General features: G+C 39.5%; 1 protein-coding gene across 1 annotated transcript in view; it reads left to right on the forward strand.

The window, feature by feature from the left end:
- Window positions 1-5,074: 5,074 nt before the first annotated feature.
- Window positions 5,075-17,934, forward strand: part of chrna8 (cholinergic receptor, nicotinic, alpha 8) — a 196,897-nt gene continuing 184,037 nt past the window's right edge. Inside the window, exon 1 of the mRNA XM_043715303.2 lies at window positions 5,075-5,330. Within this exon, the coding sequence (XP_043571238.1) occupies window positions 5,270-5,330 (61 nt within the window). The 5' untranslated portion in view covers window positions 5,075-5,269. The remainder of the gene's footprint in view (window positions 5,331-17,934) is intronic.

Raw genomic sequence — 17,934 nt, forward strand, 5'->3', positions numbered from 1 at the left:
ACTTGAAGACATTACTTAGCAAAACGGAATACATTTTAATTGAAGATTGATTTCTGTTAGGATTGTTGTGCAATGGAAATTGTGATTTTTGATAGGGTCAGTAAAAGTAAAGTCACCATAGACTTACCAGACCACAGTCGCCATTAGCGAGAGCGAGAGAGAGACAGACAGACAGAGAATTGATTACATATAGCTTGGGCATAACCACTCTAAAAACATAGTGAAAAGTGAGGTGATAGGCATCCATGAATCATCACAGCTACTTGTTGGTTTTCTTCTACATCACACCCTAGACATCAAGCCAATTGAGTTAACAACCCAATTACTCATAGCATGATATAGATAAGTATAAAAGAGGAATGCTCCTCTCTGTAGTTTAAACTATACATTGCCCATATAAAAATAAAAGTGTTTTGTTAATAACACTTTCTTAGCAATTTATTGTGGAGATGGTGACATGTTGGTAAGCAAAGTCACTGGAATAATAATTCCGACGGCCAGGCTAATGATCTAAGGACATGGATTCTTGCTTAATAAGTGAAATTAACATGTCAGTTTGGAGTTGATCTGAATCTAAATAAAAACATTTTGTGGTGGCATCTTCATGTGCTCCCATTGTCCGTCAAGCAACCTTAGGCAAGCTTGAATAGCTCAAAATCACACAATTGTTTTCACATTGCTCAAAGGCTTACATTCTTGGACAGATGCAGGATGTCCACTTTTTGTTATCATAGTCATAGAGATGCTCAGTATGGAAACAGACCCTTCAGTCCACTTGTCCATGCTGACCAGATATCCTAACCAAATCTAGTCCCATTTTCCAGCACTTGGCCCATATCCCTATTCATCCTTCCTATTCATATACCCATCTAACTTTTAAATGTTGCAATTGTACCAGCCTCCACTACTTCCTCTGGCACCTCATTCCATACACGCACAACCCTCTACATGAAAATGTCGTCCCTTCGGTCCCTTTTATATCTTTCCCCTCCCACCCTATATCTATGCCTTCTAATTCTGGACTTCCCCATCCCAGGGGAAGTATGTTCTCTATTTATCCTATCCATGCCCTTCATGATTAAATAAACCTCTATAAGGTCACCCCCCCAAGCCTTCTACGCTCCAGGGGAAAACACCTCCAAGCTATTCCGCCTCTCCCTATAAGATCGTTTCTTTTCATTATCACAGCACCTGTTCAAAAAAATAGTTTTTTTAAATATAAAGACCCAATAAGTCTACCTTTACTTTCACAAACAATGCAAGCTGCTAAATCAACAAACCCACTGTTACCCAGTAACAGGTTCTACCCTCTAACTATTAGTTTAAATATAAGCCATTGCAACCTTTTCGGTTATTCCCACTGCAGAATTGTTAACATTGCCTCAGTTCATTTTCATCTTCTATGACCAAAAGGGACTTTTTCTTTAAAATGGGGTGGCACAGTGGTTAGCACTGCTGCCTTACAATACCATTAGCTTGGGTTTGATTCCAAACTTGGAAGACTGCCTGTGTGGAGTTTTGATTTGGAGACACTGGTGTTGGACTGGGGTGTACAAAGTTATAAAATCACACAACACCAGGTTATAGTCCAACAGGTTTATTTGGAAGCGCTAGCTTTCGGAGCGACGCTCCTTCATCAGGTGATACTCCACTGGCTAGGATGCTCTTTGGAGGGGCTGTGCAGATTGGCTGACCAAATGGCCTTTAATTGCACTGTGGTTAGTTAATCAGTAATCTACCACAGTTGGAGCCATAAAGGACTACAGTTATATGATGTTAAAGTCCCAGAAAAATGATAGCTGAGCTTTGACAGTGATAATATTTTATAATTATATCAGTAACTGAGACATCTTCTCCCAGCACTTTTCTTCTTTACTATTGTCCAAATACTGGAAAACAATCAGAAGGCCAAAATTCAAAATTAGTTTCTTTTACTACATTGAGAGACCCCAACTCATCATCACTCCCTTTTTTTTGTCTCTCCATATCATGGTCAGAAAATTCACAGATGTTTATCTGAAATTTCAATCCATGGAAGACTGATGTGGAAAGAGGTTGAGATTGAACCGAGGGATGATGGTGTCTCTGGTGACGTCTGATTAGAAGGGTCAATACCAAAGCCTTTGGTATCAAATGGGGACAGCCATACAGAGCATGTTATCTGGATGTGTTAATATAGACATTTTGAGAAAGAAAAAGACCATAAATAAAGATAGCATGCTATAATGATCCCATAGCTTTAAGAGGTGTATTTTGTCCTGGTTTTATGAAGAGAGGGTCTTTAGGCAGAAGTGCTGTGCAGTCTACACAGAGCTATTAGAATTAGCTATTACAACTTGTGAGGGCTTGGGTATTTTTTTAAAGCAGAGCAATAGTTGAGTGGGCACACCGCCGGTCACAGGTCTCCAGACTGAAAAGTAACCCTCCATCACCACCTTCTGTGTTTTACCTTTGAGCTGGTTCTGTATCCAAATGGCTATTTCTCCCTGTATTCCACAAGATCTAACCAAGCTAACCAGTCTATCATGCAGAACCTTGCCAAATGCCTTACTGAAGTCTATATAGAATACAGGGAGAAATAGCCATTTGGACACAGAACTGGCTCAAAGGTAAAACACAGAGGGTGGTAATGGAGGGTTACTTTTCAGTCTGGAGACCTGTGATTGTCAGTGTGCCACAAGGATCAATGCTGTATCCATTTCGTTTTGTCATTTACGTAAACGATTTCAATGTGACATAGAAGGTACAGTTTTCAATTTTGTAGGTGACACCAAAATTGGAGGTTAGTGGACAGTGAAGAAGGTTACCTCAGATTAAAATGAGATCTTGATCAGATGGTCCAATGGGCAAAGCAATGGCAGATGAAATTTAATTTAGATAAACGTGAGGTGCTATATTTTGGAAAGGGAAATCCGGGAAAAACTTAAATACTTAATGGTAAGGTCCTAGGGAGTGTTGCTGAACAAAGGCACCTTGGAGAGAAGATTCACAGTTCCATGAAAGTGGAGTCACAAGTAGATAGGATAAGGAAGGCGACATTTGGTATGCTTGCGTTTGTTGGTCAGTACGAGAGGTACCCTTCATTCCTGATTAAAGGCTTCGGCCTGAAACGTCGATTTTCCTGCTTCTCGAATGCTGCCTGACCTGCTGTGCTTTTCCAGCAACACACTCTCAACTCTGATCTTCAGCATCTGCAGACCTCACTTTCTCCCTTTATTGGTTAGTAATTGAGTATAGGACTTGGGAGGCCATATTACACTGCAAAGGGCATTGGGTAAGCCACGTTTGGAATATTGTATTCATTTCTGGTCTTCCTGCTATGGGAAGGATGTTGGGAAACTTGTAAAGGTTCAGAAAAGATTTACAAGGTTGTGGCCAGAGTTGGAGGATTTGAGCTTTTGGGAGCGGCTGAATAGGCTGTGGCTATTTTCCCTGCAGTATTATAGGCTGAAAGGTAACCTTATAAAGGTTTAAAGAATCACGAGGGGCATTGATAGGGTGAATAACCAAGGTCTTTTCACTGGGGTGGGGGAATTCAAACCTAGAGGGCATAGGTTTAAAGTGAGAGCGGAAATATTTAAAAGGGACCAAAGGGACAACATTTTCACGCAACGAATGGTGCAAGTGTGGAATGAGTTGCCAAAGGAAGTGATGGAGGCTGGTACATTTAAAAAGCATCCAAATGGGTATATGAATAGGAAGGGTGGTTTTCCAGCGCCACCCTTTTCAACTACTTATAAAGGGATACGTACCAAATGCTGGCAAATGGGACTAGATTTATTTAGGATATCTGATCAGCATAGACAAGTTGAATCGAAGGGTCTGTTTCTGTGCTGTACATCTCTATTACTCTCAGTAACCTGAATGGGTGGATTCAGCTCTCACAGAAAAAGGACTTTCAGCATTTTAATTTTTCAGTAGCAGTTGTTGCTGGGGTCTCAGGAGGGTTAAAATCTCTCCATGCTTCAGGCTCTCTGCCTTTATTCCTGATGAAGGGCTTTTGCCCGAAACGTCGATTTCGAAGCTTTTCGGATGCTGCCTGAACTGCTGTGCTCTTCCAGCACCACTAATCCAGTCTCAGGAGGGTTAGCAAGTTGCAGTACATCTCTCCCAGATACACTCTCTGAGTTTTCTCTTGATGTTTTTCATCCTGGGCTGCTAGAATTGCAAGTGAGACAATCTATTCTATCCATTTTCCCTTGGCCAAGGGTTTGTTTATGGGGCATGATGATATTGGAGCAATCACTGTTTAGTAGTAAAATAATCTTTATTCTGTTCTTCCAATAAAATTATTTCAATTCCCTTTTTTGTTGTATTTTAACAATAGGGTATGAATAAAGTGTGTTTTGCTTCAAATCTGGTTGTTTGACTAATTAAGTTGCCTCCAAAATGAAACGTCTGGCATGTACATTTATATAAGAAAATGTTAGGGTCTGGGCTATTTTCTTAACATATTTTGAGAGAATTTGTTCTGATGCAAAACAATGGAAACTGAGTGTTAAAAGTAGACAGCCATTTTTGACAGAATAACTTAGAAAACCTGTTGAAATTATATGTGCATATAATGTATGAATATGCATATAGATGTGTATGTATGCATATTTATATTGCAAATATGTGCACTTTTGTATATCTGTACTTGTGTATATGTCTACATATATACTTGTTCATGGGTATATATGTGTATATGTGTTTGTAATATTACGTCAGTATGTATATCTGTGTGTACATATATATGTCCATATTTAGGACGGTGATCTGCACTTTATGAACTGGGTATCTGTGTTAATAGTTTCAGTGTCCTGTATATACCAAGACAGTGGGAGAAGAAAACTTTAACGCAGCGAGCTGTGGATCAGAAAGCACTGACTGAAGTGGGGGTGGGCTGGAATCAGATCCTGCAGTTACTAGGAAAATAGGGATGTAATTTCGCAGTTCTGGGAGGAAAGAGTGAGAGGGTGAGAGACTAATTGCATAGCTGAAGGAGTCGACCGCGGGAGAATGGGCCGAATGGCCTCCCTCCATAAGTCTTATGTCTCTGCCCACCAGTAGTTTCGCATCCCTGCAGTTCGGGGGGAAGCCTGCACACGGCGATCGACAGGTATCTTGCTTGGATGAGATGACTCGGGCAGCGTGAGAAAGTGCTGTTTGAAATGGTGAAATCCAGCTCGGCGTGTGGGGGCGGCTGACTGTTCGCAGCCTGTGGTCTCTCTCCTTCCTTTCAGAAAGACGTATTTAGTGAAGAGCAGGGAAGACCAGTCAGAACAAGATGCAGACCTGGAAGTGGCTGGGCTGTGTCAGGCTCACTCTGGTGCTGTACTTCGTGAAAGGTAAGGATCTGTTAGAATCTCCACCTCTGTTTGGGAAATTCTCAATTTGCCTGGAGATAAAACGATACTCGCTTGTCTGCTACTGGGCAGTTTCACCTTAATGTCCGTGTTGCCTCCTCGGTTTGTGTATATTTAATTCAACTTGCTACATAATTGCATTTATTTAAAAGACTGTAAAAAGTTTACAATTTCAAAAAAAAAACATTAGGATAGTATGAATGCAGTCTTTATGGCTTATTTGGAGAAGATTTATTATCCAATAAACGCCTCACTTGCTCAGGTTTTATTGAATGTTTCTGGTTTTTCCGGTCGATCACCTGATGTTGGAAAATCGAGATCAAGAGGCGAGAGAATCGGCGAAATGTTATTACGCGGAGCGGTTACCGCTGTGTTATAAAGCGAACTGCGAAATTCTTTCTTTCCCTCTGTTATACCGTCCAGTATTTAACAAAGCAAGATGTTACCCCAGAGTAACTTAGAAAGGAAAGAGCTGCAAAGAGCACAAATATACAGCAGAGACATTGTATCTCTTCGCTGAGATACAATATAGAAAGTGTTAAGACAAGTGTGCAATGGATATACACTAATGCAAGTCTGAAAGCGCCGAGATTGTCACCAACACCAATAATTGTAGTCTCTGAGGGCAGATTAAGTTTAGTTATTGGCTGGTTGTGATTTAGAATACAGTGCAGACAAGGAACCCTGTGGAACGTTCACATTTCACTTGCGTTTTTCACTGAAAATATAACTGAACTCGTTTCAATTCAAACCGGCAATGAGTTTCAAGCCTGCAAAACTAAATTAAAAACTTAAAGCACTGGTTTTGTTGAAGTTTGTGTTCCACTGACAATTTGTGTCACAGCTTAGACATATACTGAATGACAGCATTGTTGAAATAACCAGACTAGAAATATTCTATTGAGATATTCTTTCAGCAACATATCCAACCAGACTGTCTTGCCTTATTAGTATACAAGTTCGACCTATAGATTTCAATTTTCCTTCAATGTGGAGCAGTCCTTACACCCTTTCTTCCTTCTATGAGCAATCATCTCTCTATTCAGACAGAGAATATGCTTGAGGGTTAGCAGTTGTGGATGTGAGAAATAATGCAGCAAGATAACATTAGTATGATTTTTAAAAAATAATTGAAATAAAGAATGAAAACTCATTTTAACACTGCTGACAAGGCACAGAATTGTTTCAGTCACTCAAAACATTTCATTTTTGCTTGTTTTATTAGTTTTTAATAATCACCCTTTATATGATATACAACATACTTCAATATATAAAATTCCTGAACTAACGCAGTTAGGAGCTAAGCAAGTTTTTCCACTTCACTTCAAGTTAAACTGCAAGACTCTATGACCAAAGGTAGAAGCCAATAAATAATTAACATGTCATTAAGTACAACTCTTGTTGGGAGAGTTTGGTGATGCATGGTAGTGTCCCTACTCTGGGCTAGAAAGTTGTGACACCTCAGGATATGATGGCGTTGGTATCATAACAGATCCAAAGTAAGTTATGAGCAAACTATTTTAACTATGGTCTATATATTGATAAAGAAGGAAAATATTTCAACTCATTGAATGATGCATCATCAAAGTTGACTTTAAAAAATATGTGACTGTGATCTCTAGCTTTTGCAGAAGGTCTTGCATACAATGGATTTGAGCAGTATCTATTGTATTAGGCAAAACTGTCCCTAATTTAATACTTGTCTGAGTTAGACGTTTTTGATTTTCAGCCTATTCTAGAGATTTGAATCGAGGATGATGGAAAGCCATTTGAGAAGCACTGCTGGTATCCAATAGTTAGTCAAGTATGGCAATATCTGAAAGCTATGATTATAGAGTGGAAAGCCCAGTGTTTAGCATTTCTTCATCTGGCAGAGTTATTCATTATGCTGAAGCATTTGATTCACACCTGAGCAAATGCTGACGTCAATGAAACATTCCATCTTGATTGTACAGCGTTCATTGAGAATCCCTGAAAATATTCATTGGCTAATAGAAAAAAATCAGTAACATCAAATATATTAGAATGCAGGAGCATCCACCAGGCATACATAAAAGTGAAGTGTGGAACAGGTGAAGCTAGAATGCAGGACTGCGTGCATACTAAACATGCATCATGAAATATAGAAGGCCAAGCAATCCCACAACAAATGAATCAGATCCTAGCTTAATGACACAAATGTTATGAATTGATTACATCCTTCAGAAGTTTATGCTCCCCATCTCATTTATCTACTTTTTGTTGTTCGTCTTGTTCCTGACCCTCAAATACCTCAAATATGAATTCAGTGGTTTAGTTGGACTTGTTAAGCCAAATGGCCTGTTTCCATACTGTAGGGATTCAAACCTATCATAGAATCATAGAAATGTATAGCACTGTAAAACAAAAAAAGTAAGTCCCTCTGACCCATTTCATCTGCCATCTAATTGTCCTAATCCAATTTTTTCAGAATCTGGCCAATAGCCTGGATGACTTGGCATCACAAGTGCACATTTAAATATGTTTAAAATATTAAACATTTTTCTGCCTCTACTATCCTTACCGTTGGTGAATTCCAGATTCCCACCACCCTTTGGGTGAAAAGGTTTTTACTGTCCAATCTGTCTTCATACCTGAAACTCTGCAGCTCAGGCAACATCTTGGAAAACCTCTTCTGCACCCTCTCTAGTGCTATTGCATCCCTCCTATAATGTGGATTCCTGAACTGCACATGATACTCTGGTTGTGGTCTAACCATTCCAGCAGCACCTCCTTGCTCTTAAACTCTAGGCTAAAGCTAATAATAGCAAGTGCAGTTGGTTATAATGTAATTCGAGTCCTATTAATTTACACAGCATGGCTATTGTGCAATGTTCATATAATGCGATTGTTCCGTTCTCGTGTTATATCAGAACTGACTATATCCCATGTGCCTACTTAACCACTTTAGCCACCTGTCCTGATACCTTAAAGGACCAGTGACTATGCACACCAAGGCCTCTCTGATCCTTAGTGCTTCCTAGAATCCCACTGTTCATCATGTATTCCCTTGTCTTGTTTGTCCTACCCAAATATATCAGCTCATTTATCCACAACAACCGAAATAGCTGGCAAAGCTCAGCAGGGCTGGCAGCATCAGAAATCAGAATTAAAGTTTTTTTGGGTTGAGTGACCCTGAGGAACATTAACTCTGATATCTCTCCGCAGTTGCTGCCAGGCCTAGAAAGAATGATGTTCATGTCCATAGAGAGTGATTTCCATTTGGAACAAAGTGATGAACTATCCATCCAATTTTGTGTAATAGACCATATGGTGGAGGAAATAATATTGAATTTAAGTCTACATGTTGCAATTTGCTTCCATTTACAACCATAGTAATTCATTGATTGAAGTGTTTTGGGGCATCCTGTAACATAATTTTTATAAATGCATGCTTTTTTCACCTTCTACATTTTTATGCTACAGTTTTATGTAGGAGCAGATTTCAAGGTACAAGTATATTGTTTGGCGTTAGACTCGTATCCATTTTTGGTTTAAAACAGTGAACATTAAGCCTCTTGAGCTTTATACTTCTGTGAGCAGAAATGTGAATGATCCTCTTTTGTTTCTGGCCTCATATTTTGTCCTTTTTAAAAGAGCCATGGCGTAAAGGTGGTAATGCCCTACTTCAACAGATTTGAAATATGCCTGCATTCCTCAAAAGTAATCAACAGCGGTAGGTGGGACAGTAATCAACAGCGGAGAGCTAAGTGCTTAGTTGATCTGTTTATCTGGTTTTTGTTATGATGGTTGAGCTGTCACTGTGGTTAGCACTGCTGCCTCACAGCACTAGGGTCCTGGGTTCAATTCCAGCCTCTGGCAACTGTGCAAACTCCACACAGTCATTCTTCCCATGTATACATTGGTTTCTGCTGTATCCTCTGGTTTCTTTCCACAGTCCAAAGATGTGCAGGTTTGGTGGATTGATCATGCTAAATTGTCCCATAGTGTCCAGGGATTTTCAGGCTCGGTGGGCTAGCCATGGGAAATGTGAGGTTATAGGGATGGAGTGGGTCTAAATAAAATGCTCTTTGGCGAGTCAGTGGGCTGAATGGTCCTTTTCTGCACTTGTAGGGTTTCTATGATTTTATGTTGAGAGTAGTATTTGAACTATGAGAGGTTGAATAGGCTAAGGCTGTTTTCCCTGGGGTGTTGGAGGCTGAGGGATGACCTTATGGAGGTTTATAAAATCATGGGGGGCATGGATAGGATAAATAGACCAAGTCTCTTCCCTGGGGTGGGGGAGTCCAGAACTAGAGGGCATAGGTTTAGGGTGAGAGGGGAAAGATATAAAAGGGACCTTAGGGGCAAATATTTCACGTCGAGGGTGGTGCGTGCATGGAATTAGCTGCCAGAGGAATTGGTGGAGGCTGGTTCAATTGCAGCATTTAAAAGGCATCTGGATGGGTATATGAATAGGAAGAGTTTGGAGGGATATGGGCCGGGTGCTGGTAGGTGGGACTAGTTTGAGTTGGGATATCTAGTCGGCACGGATGAGTTGGCCAGAAGGGTCTGTTTTCGTGCTGTACATTTCTATTACTCTAGTATGTTGATCAGGATACAAAAAATAAGATCCACAGAGAAAAATGGGATTGATTCTGTCTTTGGATTGATGCAATTTGAAAATGCAGTTTGAAAAAGCTCTTGCCACTGCTTATAAAAGAATTTTTATTGTGCTTGTGTTGTTGGTGTAGATTCTAGGTTGTAATGCAGATACTTGCCATAAATATTCATTTGAAATTTGAGGTGAATTTATCAATGGGTAACATTTGCAGTCATAATCTATGTGGATTGATTGTCTTTTGATTTTCTGTCATGATGTAGCTTTGAAGTGAATTCACCAGTTGTGAATTAAGTGGAGAAGAAGTGCAGCGCAGTCGAGATTTAATCTTTTTTATTACCTTTGACCATAAATGTATTTGTTTTTTTCATTTTCAAATTAATGATATCTTCAAATGTGGAAAATGCCTTTAAATATCTAAGGATTATCTGGTGCTCTGGTATTCTAAATATTTTGTCAACGCAGTTTGCGTGTTCTCTTCAATTGATCGCTCTATCTCTCATTTCCCACCTGTTAAAATGTGAAAATGAACAATGTTAAACTGCTTTGTGCAGATTAGCCATTGAGAGATTAGATTGAAAGCCATTTAAATTTAAATCTAAAATGGGTCCTCCAACTCTGCCATTAAATATTGCTATGGCATGAATGGTGGAATTTTATCCAAGTCCCTATCATTTCGATTTGCCCAGCCACATTATAAGAAACCCAGTGGTCAGCGATGCAGCAGACTATCTCTGGTTTATTTCTTTCTTTTTTAAACTCGTTAAATTCAGTAATTGGTTGATCACAGATGATAGTACCTGTCAATTTATGCAGCATTCCATACAAGCAAAACTTGGTTTGCTATTGAATCGAGCCTGCTAATGTACTTCATTACTTTCAGTAATGGATAGCTAAGCAGTGTTAACTGGCCACGTTATATAGCATAAATGCGAGTTTACATCACATGTTACAACCATAACATGACAACCGGAACTACTGGTGAATTGAAGGAATGACCAATGATCAAAATGCAGTGGAGCATGGTTAGACTAAAGAGAAGTAATGGAGAAAACGACGCCTTTACTGGGGAGTTTCAAACTTCCAGCAGGTCCAAAACAGACTGAAACAGTGAGTCTGACTTAAAGGTGCCAAACTTGAGTGGGACCATCATAGAAAAACCTAGTAAGAAATATGTCAGTGCCCTTCTCTGCGCTATGGGTGGTAGTGTACATGACATCTCAGTCAGACAGGGAATTAACGAAGAAATGACCTGCAAAATAAATTGTAAAATCCCTTCATTTGATGCATGCTTCAGCCTTGAAGGAAACACTAGTATTAAGCAGGCAAGTTTAATCGGCACACATAACAACAAAGTTTAGATTTGTGACCAGAATCAACGGCAAGTTCTTGGTGGTAAAAGACTTCTATATCCACAATCTTCCCTCTTAGAAACTGTCAATGAAACAGTGACAAGAAGCAGGAATGTACTAGTTTCTACAAGAAAGCGACTTTCTGCAGAATAAACCAGTTATTTAGCATACCAGAAAATGGCTTGAGTAGTGAACTAATATCATTCGCATACTATTCTATGGAGTTTAAGAGAAAAAAAAATGGAGAATTCAAATTCTCTTCCCACTCCAAGAAATTCGAAATAAATCGGGTAGATGAGGACATCATCACAACAGTTTTCTCTGTGAACTAGAGGTGAAGTCAGAGACTTGAGCTGAAATGTAGGACAATGTAAAGTACATAATGAATGGTGTCAGAAATTGAATCAGAATTTGGGGAGATGTAGTGTAAAGGTAGAATGATAATATGTTATTAAGATATTCTACAGTAGTAAGGTAAGACCACCAGAATTATTTGACAGATGGTTTTATATAGAAGCTTCATATAAAGTCTGGTCCTGTAAGTTTAATAATCACAATGTGGAATCTGTTATCCAGTTATGTCTGGAAATGTTTGGTAAAATCATAGAGAGATAAGTGAATGTAACCTGCTGCAAATCACAAATTGGTTTATTTTGAAACAAAAAGCAACCACATTTCACTAGACTGTAGAATACTCAAGTCAAAAAGAGCTGATTCATAATACCATAAGGCATAGGAGCAGAAGTTAGGCCATTCAGCCCATCGAGTCTGCTCTGCCATTCAGTCACAGCTGATAAGTTTCTCAACCCCATTCTCCCACTTTCTCCCCGTAACCCTTAATATTAAATAGCCTACCTATTTCAGTCTTAAATACACTCCATGACCTGGCCTCCACAGCTGTCTGTGGCAATAAGTTCCATAGATTCACCACTCTCTGGCTGAGCAAGTTTCTTCTTATCTCCATTCTAAAAGGTCTTCACTTTACTCTAAGGCTGTGCCCGTGGGTCCTAGTCTATCCTACATCTACTCTATCCAGGCCATTCAGTATTCTGTAAGTTTCAATTAGATTCCCCCTCCCCATCCTTCTAAACGCCATAGAGTATAGACCCAGAGTTCTCAAATGTTCCTCATTTTTAAGCTTTTCATTCCTGGGACCATTTTTAAATATTTCTTATAATAGTGGTTTCCCCATCTTTAGATAACAGCGAAATACCACCTTCCTTCCCCTGTCTATTAAGTCCAGACTAGGGAGGCTTGTGGATGGCCTTGATATTTTCTATTCAGCCTGTTCAGAGATGATAAACAACTCTGGAGAAGGTGGGACTTGAACCCAGGCCACCTGACTCAGAGATAGGGATTCTACCACTATTTCTTCATTGATGGCCTTCCCAGTAAGATCTTAATTATGACCCCTAAATATACAATTGATTCTCATCATACTGCAGCTGATATATAACATGAAGGGAAGTTCTGGTGGCACAGTGGCATTGTCCCTCCCTCTGAGCCAAGAGACCTGAGTTCAAGTTCCATCTGCCACAAAGATGTGCAATTGCAACTCTGAACAGGTGGATTGGAAAAAATTTATACAATACATGGTGTGTGGGCATTCACTGTATTGGGAGGGTGAGTGAGACCGCTTTCCTGCCTCCCTATGCATAGGAAGGGGCATTCAGAGGTACTCAGTGCTTGATTCAAATGATCTGGCATCTGGAAGTTGGATGGGGCCTCTGTAAACCATACCCATGCTCTGTACCTGCCTGCCTATGGCCCAAAAACCACCTTTCTCCACTTGTATCTTGCACACTTTCTGTCTGTTGCCCACTCTCACTATGTACTTCTCGGTCTCTACCTTGGTTGGTATACGACCAGGAGTCAACATCTCACCCATCATCTCCAACCTGGTGCCAATCCTGCCAATGAAGAGGAGCTGTGTTCCTTAAACAGATCCCAGCTTCTGGCTGGCAGGATGTTTGCCACAAAAGGGATTCCTGGAGAAACTGGTCAGTAAAGTGCCTAATCAGCTGTAAAGTTGCCACAACAGAGATGAGGGACATTTGTTGGTTCTTCAGCTGTCAGATGAAACCCTTGTCACCAGGATTAAATTAACTATAGAATCATTAGAAACAATGGAAATTGGGAAAGAATGATTGAGAACGTTGATAAAAGTCACAATTAGCTGCAGTAGAAAGTCAAGATCCCTGTTTTTACTCCCTGATCTTCCCTATATTGCGGGTTGAAGTAAGAAAGCAAAACTTTGGCAGGAGTCATTTACAGACATTAGAGAAGCAGAGCTAGTTCCATGAAGGCAACAGGGATCTCAGTTGGAGAGTTGGTAAGAGACCTGTATTTCCCACAGGAAGGCCCATCGGGATAAAAGATTACTCCGGTACATCAGTAGCCAGCTGCTGTCTTTTTTCAATGCGTAAGGACCTCAGGAGCACAACCCCAGCCTATTGTGAGCTGCAAGCAGAGACTGCCAACTCTTTTGAATGGCAGTGGCACTGGGGATGCTGAGGCTGCTGCTGGAATAACTAGGCACTGGAGACCCAGGACTGAGGGACAACTCGGGGCCTTGTAGAAAGAGTTTTGCTGGTTTGCAACTTTGTGGTGAGTGTGTCATGGAGGCAACAGCAGTAAGGGCAGTGGTTTGGCTTTGTGTGCCTTTCCCTACTTTCCAGCTGTCATGTCCCTCGATCAGAAACTGAGTGCCTTTTGAAGGAGGCCATCCTCCCTCAGGAAACCACACGCTGGCTGCAGTTTTACTTGTTATGTTGGCAGGTATGCCTGCAGCTAGGTTAACATCACTATTGGCTGGTTGATGTCTACAAGTCGTCATTGTCCACTTAAGAGCCTCAACTGGTGACATTCAGAAAGATTAGATTAGATTAGCTCTTCTGATGTCCTGGCTAATATACATCCCTCAATCAATATCTCTAAAATAAATATTTGCAATTGATCATCTCACAACCTTGCGGGTCATGTTGTGTGCATGTTGCTTGCTTGTTATAGTTCCTGCACTGCAAGTGACTATGTTTGTATCATTGCACATATTTCAGATCAGAAGGCCTGTACCTTTTTTAAGACGGTTAATTACAATATGTTATATGACATGATGTTCAGGTATAAAGGTGCCGGTCTCTCTCTCACTCATGTCTCTGTTTCTTTCTCTCTTTCTCTCCCTCTCTGTAATTGACACTGCTGAATTGAGTTAATCAATATCTGTCTCAACAAGAATATGGCTGTCTGTGGTATACGTTGTGTGGACTAACACGTGGTCCATCATAGAAGTACTTAATCAGCTGTAATGGACTTTAGACATTGAAGATGAGAACAGTGTGGCATAACAATAAATTCTCCCTTTGTATATCTGTGCTGCCTTAGCAAGAAAAGCCAAGATAGGTGCTGCCATTCTTTATTTAGCCCACATCCCAAAAGTAGGTAACCTGTCAATATCCTCTATTAGGAACTAGCATATCTGAGGATCTTTCCCATGGTGAGAAAGCATTCACAAAATTCTCACTCCACTTTGCTGTTGGTGAGATTAAAATAGCTGACTTGTGTGCATTCTTCTGCAAATGTAGTTTGCAGAAGAATAACTGAATTTTCATTACTTTTTTGTTCTGGCATTCATTAATGTTTCCAAGTTCATAAACAATATGCTCATTTCTCACGATGGCTCAGTGGAGGCCAAATCAATATTCAACCTTTACTTAAATTGATTTTAAGTTTAATATCCTTATTAATTTCGATCTCTTTTAAAAAAGAGTACTCAAATTATTTCTGAGAATTATTATAACTTATTTTGAAGTCGATGCCTAATTGATATTGATTCTCTGTTTATACTTTTGAAGCACTAAATGCAGCTACTGAGATCAATCCTCTTAAAATCATCTTGGCTGCCAAATGAATGCATCCTTTGGTATTAACCGCATATAAATTTGACAAGTTTTCCAATGCTGGTGTATTTTCACAATTTAATCCAGCCTACGAGGCTGGAGTTTCACCCCATTCCTAGTGTTATGAAGTTGAAGGCATGTACTGTACCATTAAGAGAGTTAATTAAACCAAACACCCAGAAAAGCTTACCTCGCCTTGTAATCTGTTAAAATATGACTGACAGAGAATTCCCAAATTTCATTATTTAAAGAAAATAATATCAATTTATTCTTTAACTTGAACAACAACTAATCACAACTCTAAGCCCCCCTTTTCTCTTAACTGCTTACCTGCCTCCAACTCTAACAATATGCTGTTCCAATAAGATACTTATTAAAATTACATCAACTTAATTTCAAAACCACACAGCGGCTGTTGTCTTTGGTGTCTTTCTTCCTCCTGCTGAAGATCTCCATGGTTCATTGTCTTTCTTTGTACTGCGAATATGTTTCATATGAAAATGTATCTTTGGAGAGTGTTTCCTTATTTCTTGGATCAGTATTGATGGCAGTTGCTCTGTCTGCAATTTTCAACATGTCTGCATTTTTATATCCCCAACATTGGATTGTCTCATTGGTTTGATGTGGGCAAAGTGATAAATTCAAACTTGATTGGGTTTTAGTATCCTGGGGCATAATTTAAACTGGTTAAATTCAAATTATTGTCAAAACTGCAACCAAATCGGGTTCCATTTCACAGCCAAATATTACATTTTCAATTTTCCAGTACAGTCTGAGACTGCCGTCTAGTCATATCACACATGTGCTTGTCAGCTCTGTTTAGAACAGAATTCACTCTCTCTTAAAGGTGCAGTATACGCCTTCAATTTCATAACACCTAGATATTGGGTGAGGTAGAGCAGATTGAAAATTACAAGGCTAGCTGGAGAATGGGCTTCCTGACCTTTTTCCCACCAGCAGCCATTTTAACTAGCTGGTTTGGGGTCCAGAAATTTTACCTGTCCCAACAAAGCATGTCAATTGAGGATTTTCCAGTTTACTATTAATTTCCCAACTCATTGGATGATGGCTGAGGGGCTTGCAGACTAGTGCCTGGAGGTAAGCACATTAGTGCCGAGTTGACAAAATGAATGTATTTCTTACTCCATTGTGAATTTTCTCATTTCCTTTGCAATTTCTTGGATAAATGGGCAAATTCTGGGCTTGTTTTGACAATTCTGTTTGCTACCTCCACTGTCATTGCAGCTGTTTCTGGAGATTGTTTTCCATTTTTGGCGGAGTTGTCTGCAGCCATCAAGGTTGTGTCTTTAATTGTTATTATCAGAGTTTGTTGGTTACAATGATAAGTCATCAGCCACTGTTGATTGAGAACCCATGATCCATTGAAGGCTATGCTACCATTGTTATATGCAGGCAGTACTTTTGGCAAACAGTAATCTGTGTGTCATCCTCTCTGATATCTTTTGTGAGGATTTCATTGCTTAAGGTTGCAGATAATGTCATCCATTCCAATTTACTTTCTATCAATACTTTCATCAAATGCCATAGAATAAATGAAAGCAATGAAAGTGCTGAGAAGCATAGGGGCTACCATCCTAAACTGTGATTATTAGCTTTATATTTATCTATAGAAATCATTTTATGTATTGAGTTGAAATCACAGGTGCATTGTGCACTTTTTCAAAAGCATTTCTTTCGTTCTATAATAAACCTGAGTCAATCTTATGTATTTGTGCCATTATGTTTCTGAAGCTCTTATGACATTTTAAACACAATTGTTATTGTAGGAAGTCCATTTTACTGTACTGTGCATCTCAAGGGTCGAAGGATAAATCAATCGCGACATAGTTATAACACACTTTGGAGCATCTGCACATTGATTTGATCAGCCAATCTTCAATGAACACAAGAAGTGTTGAGACACTCATCATCCCATTGAAACAAATGTGGAATCGCCTACCAATGTGTAATTTTAAAAGACAAAACATTAACAAATTGGCAGAAAGCTGAAAAGAAATCTCAACACGTTAAAAATGTTACATTATCCATTAGGTTTGTTGTGATGCAATGAATTTTGTCTTAATGCTTAGCCTTCAAAATGTACACGTTCTGTCATATGTGCTTTTTTTTAAATGAACAGTATTCTCTGTACAACAGTGATAACCTTGGAATCAGGAATGACAATATTTTATGCAGAAGTAGAGTCTTGTTCAACTGTGCTATTATGTATTCAGTGCCTTGGTGCTGACTACTGACTCATTTCAACTTTAGTGCAAGAATTTATTCCTTCAGTAGCCCTTAAAATTCAACACATCCTGTCAATTAACAGTGGAGCACTTGTACAACATATGCCAGAACTTGTGCTTAGGTTTGAATTTCACTTTGATTCGCACACTTTCAAATTATCGATGTGTTGAAATGAGGAATTTGAAACACCTTCTGATTTTTTAAGAGAGTGGATGTGATTGTCACTTTGATACAAAATGACAATGACCCTGTTGGAGAATGGACCATCTCTCCTTTTCTGCACAAGGTTGTCATAAAGTATTTCAAAATTACTAAGTTTTGCTGAACATTCTGACATTGAAATTCAGTCATGTCCATTAGGAAGGGGTATCCGAGGGATAAGGACCACAGTTTACATGCTCTGTTTGCCTGCTGGAATGTTTGCAGTTCATTATAATGTGATATGCTTGCCACACAATTGCCCAGTTCATTGGCCACTCAGCTGTTTTGGAGGGGAAAGAAGTTGGGTTTTC

The sequence above is a fragment of the Chiloscyllium plagiosum genome, unplaced genomic scaffold (genome assembly GCF_037043375.1).
Source record: "Chiloscyllium plagiosum isolate Xiang-an unplaced genomic scaffold, Cpla_swu_hap1 HiC_scaffold_2, whole genome shotgun sequence".
NCBI lineage: Eukaryota > Metazoa > Chordata > Chondrichthyes > Orectolobiformes > Hemiscylliidae > Chiloscyllium > Chiloscyllium plagiosum.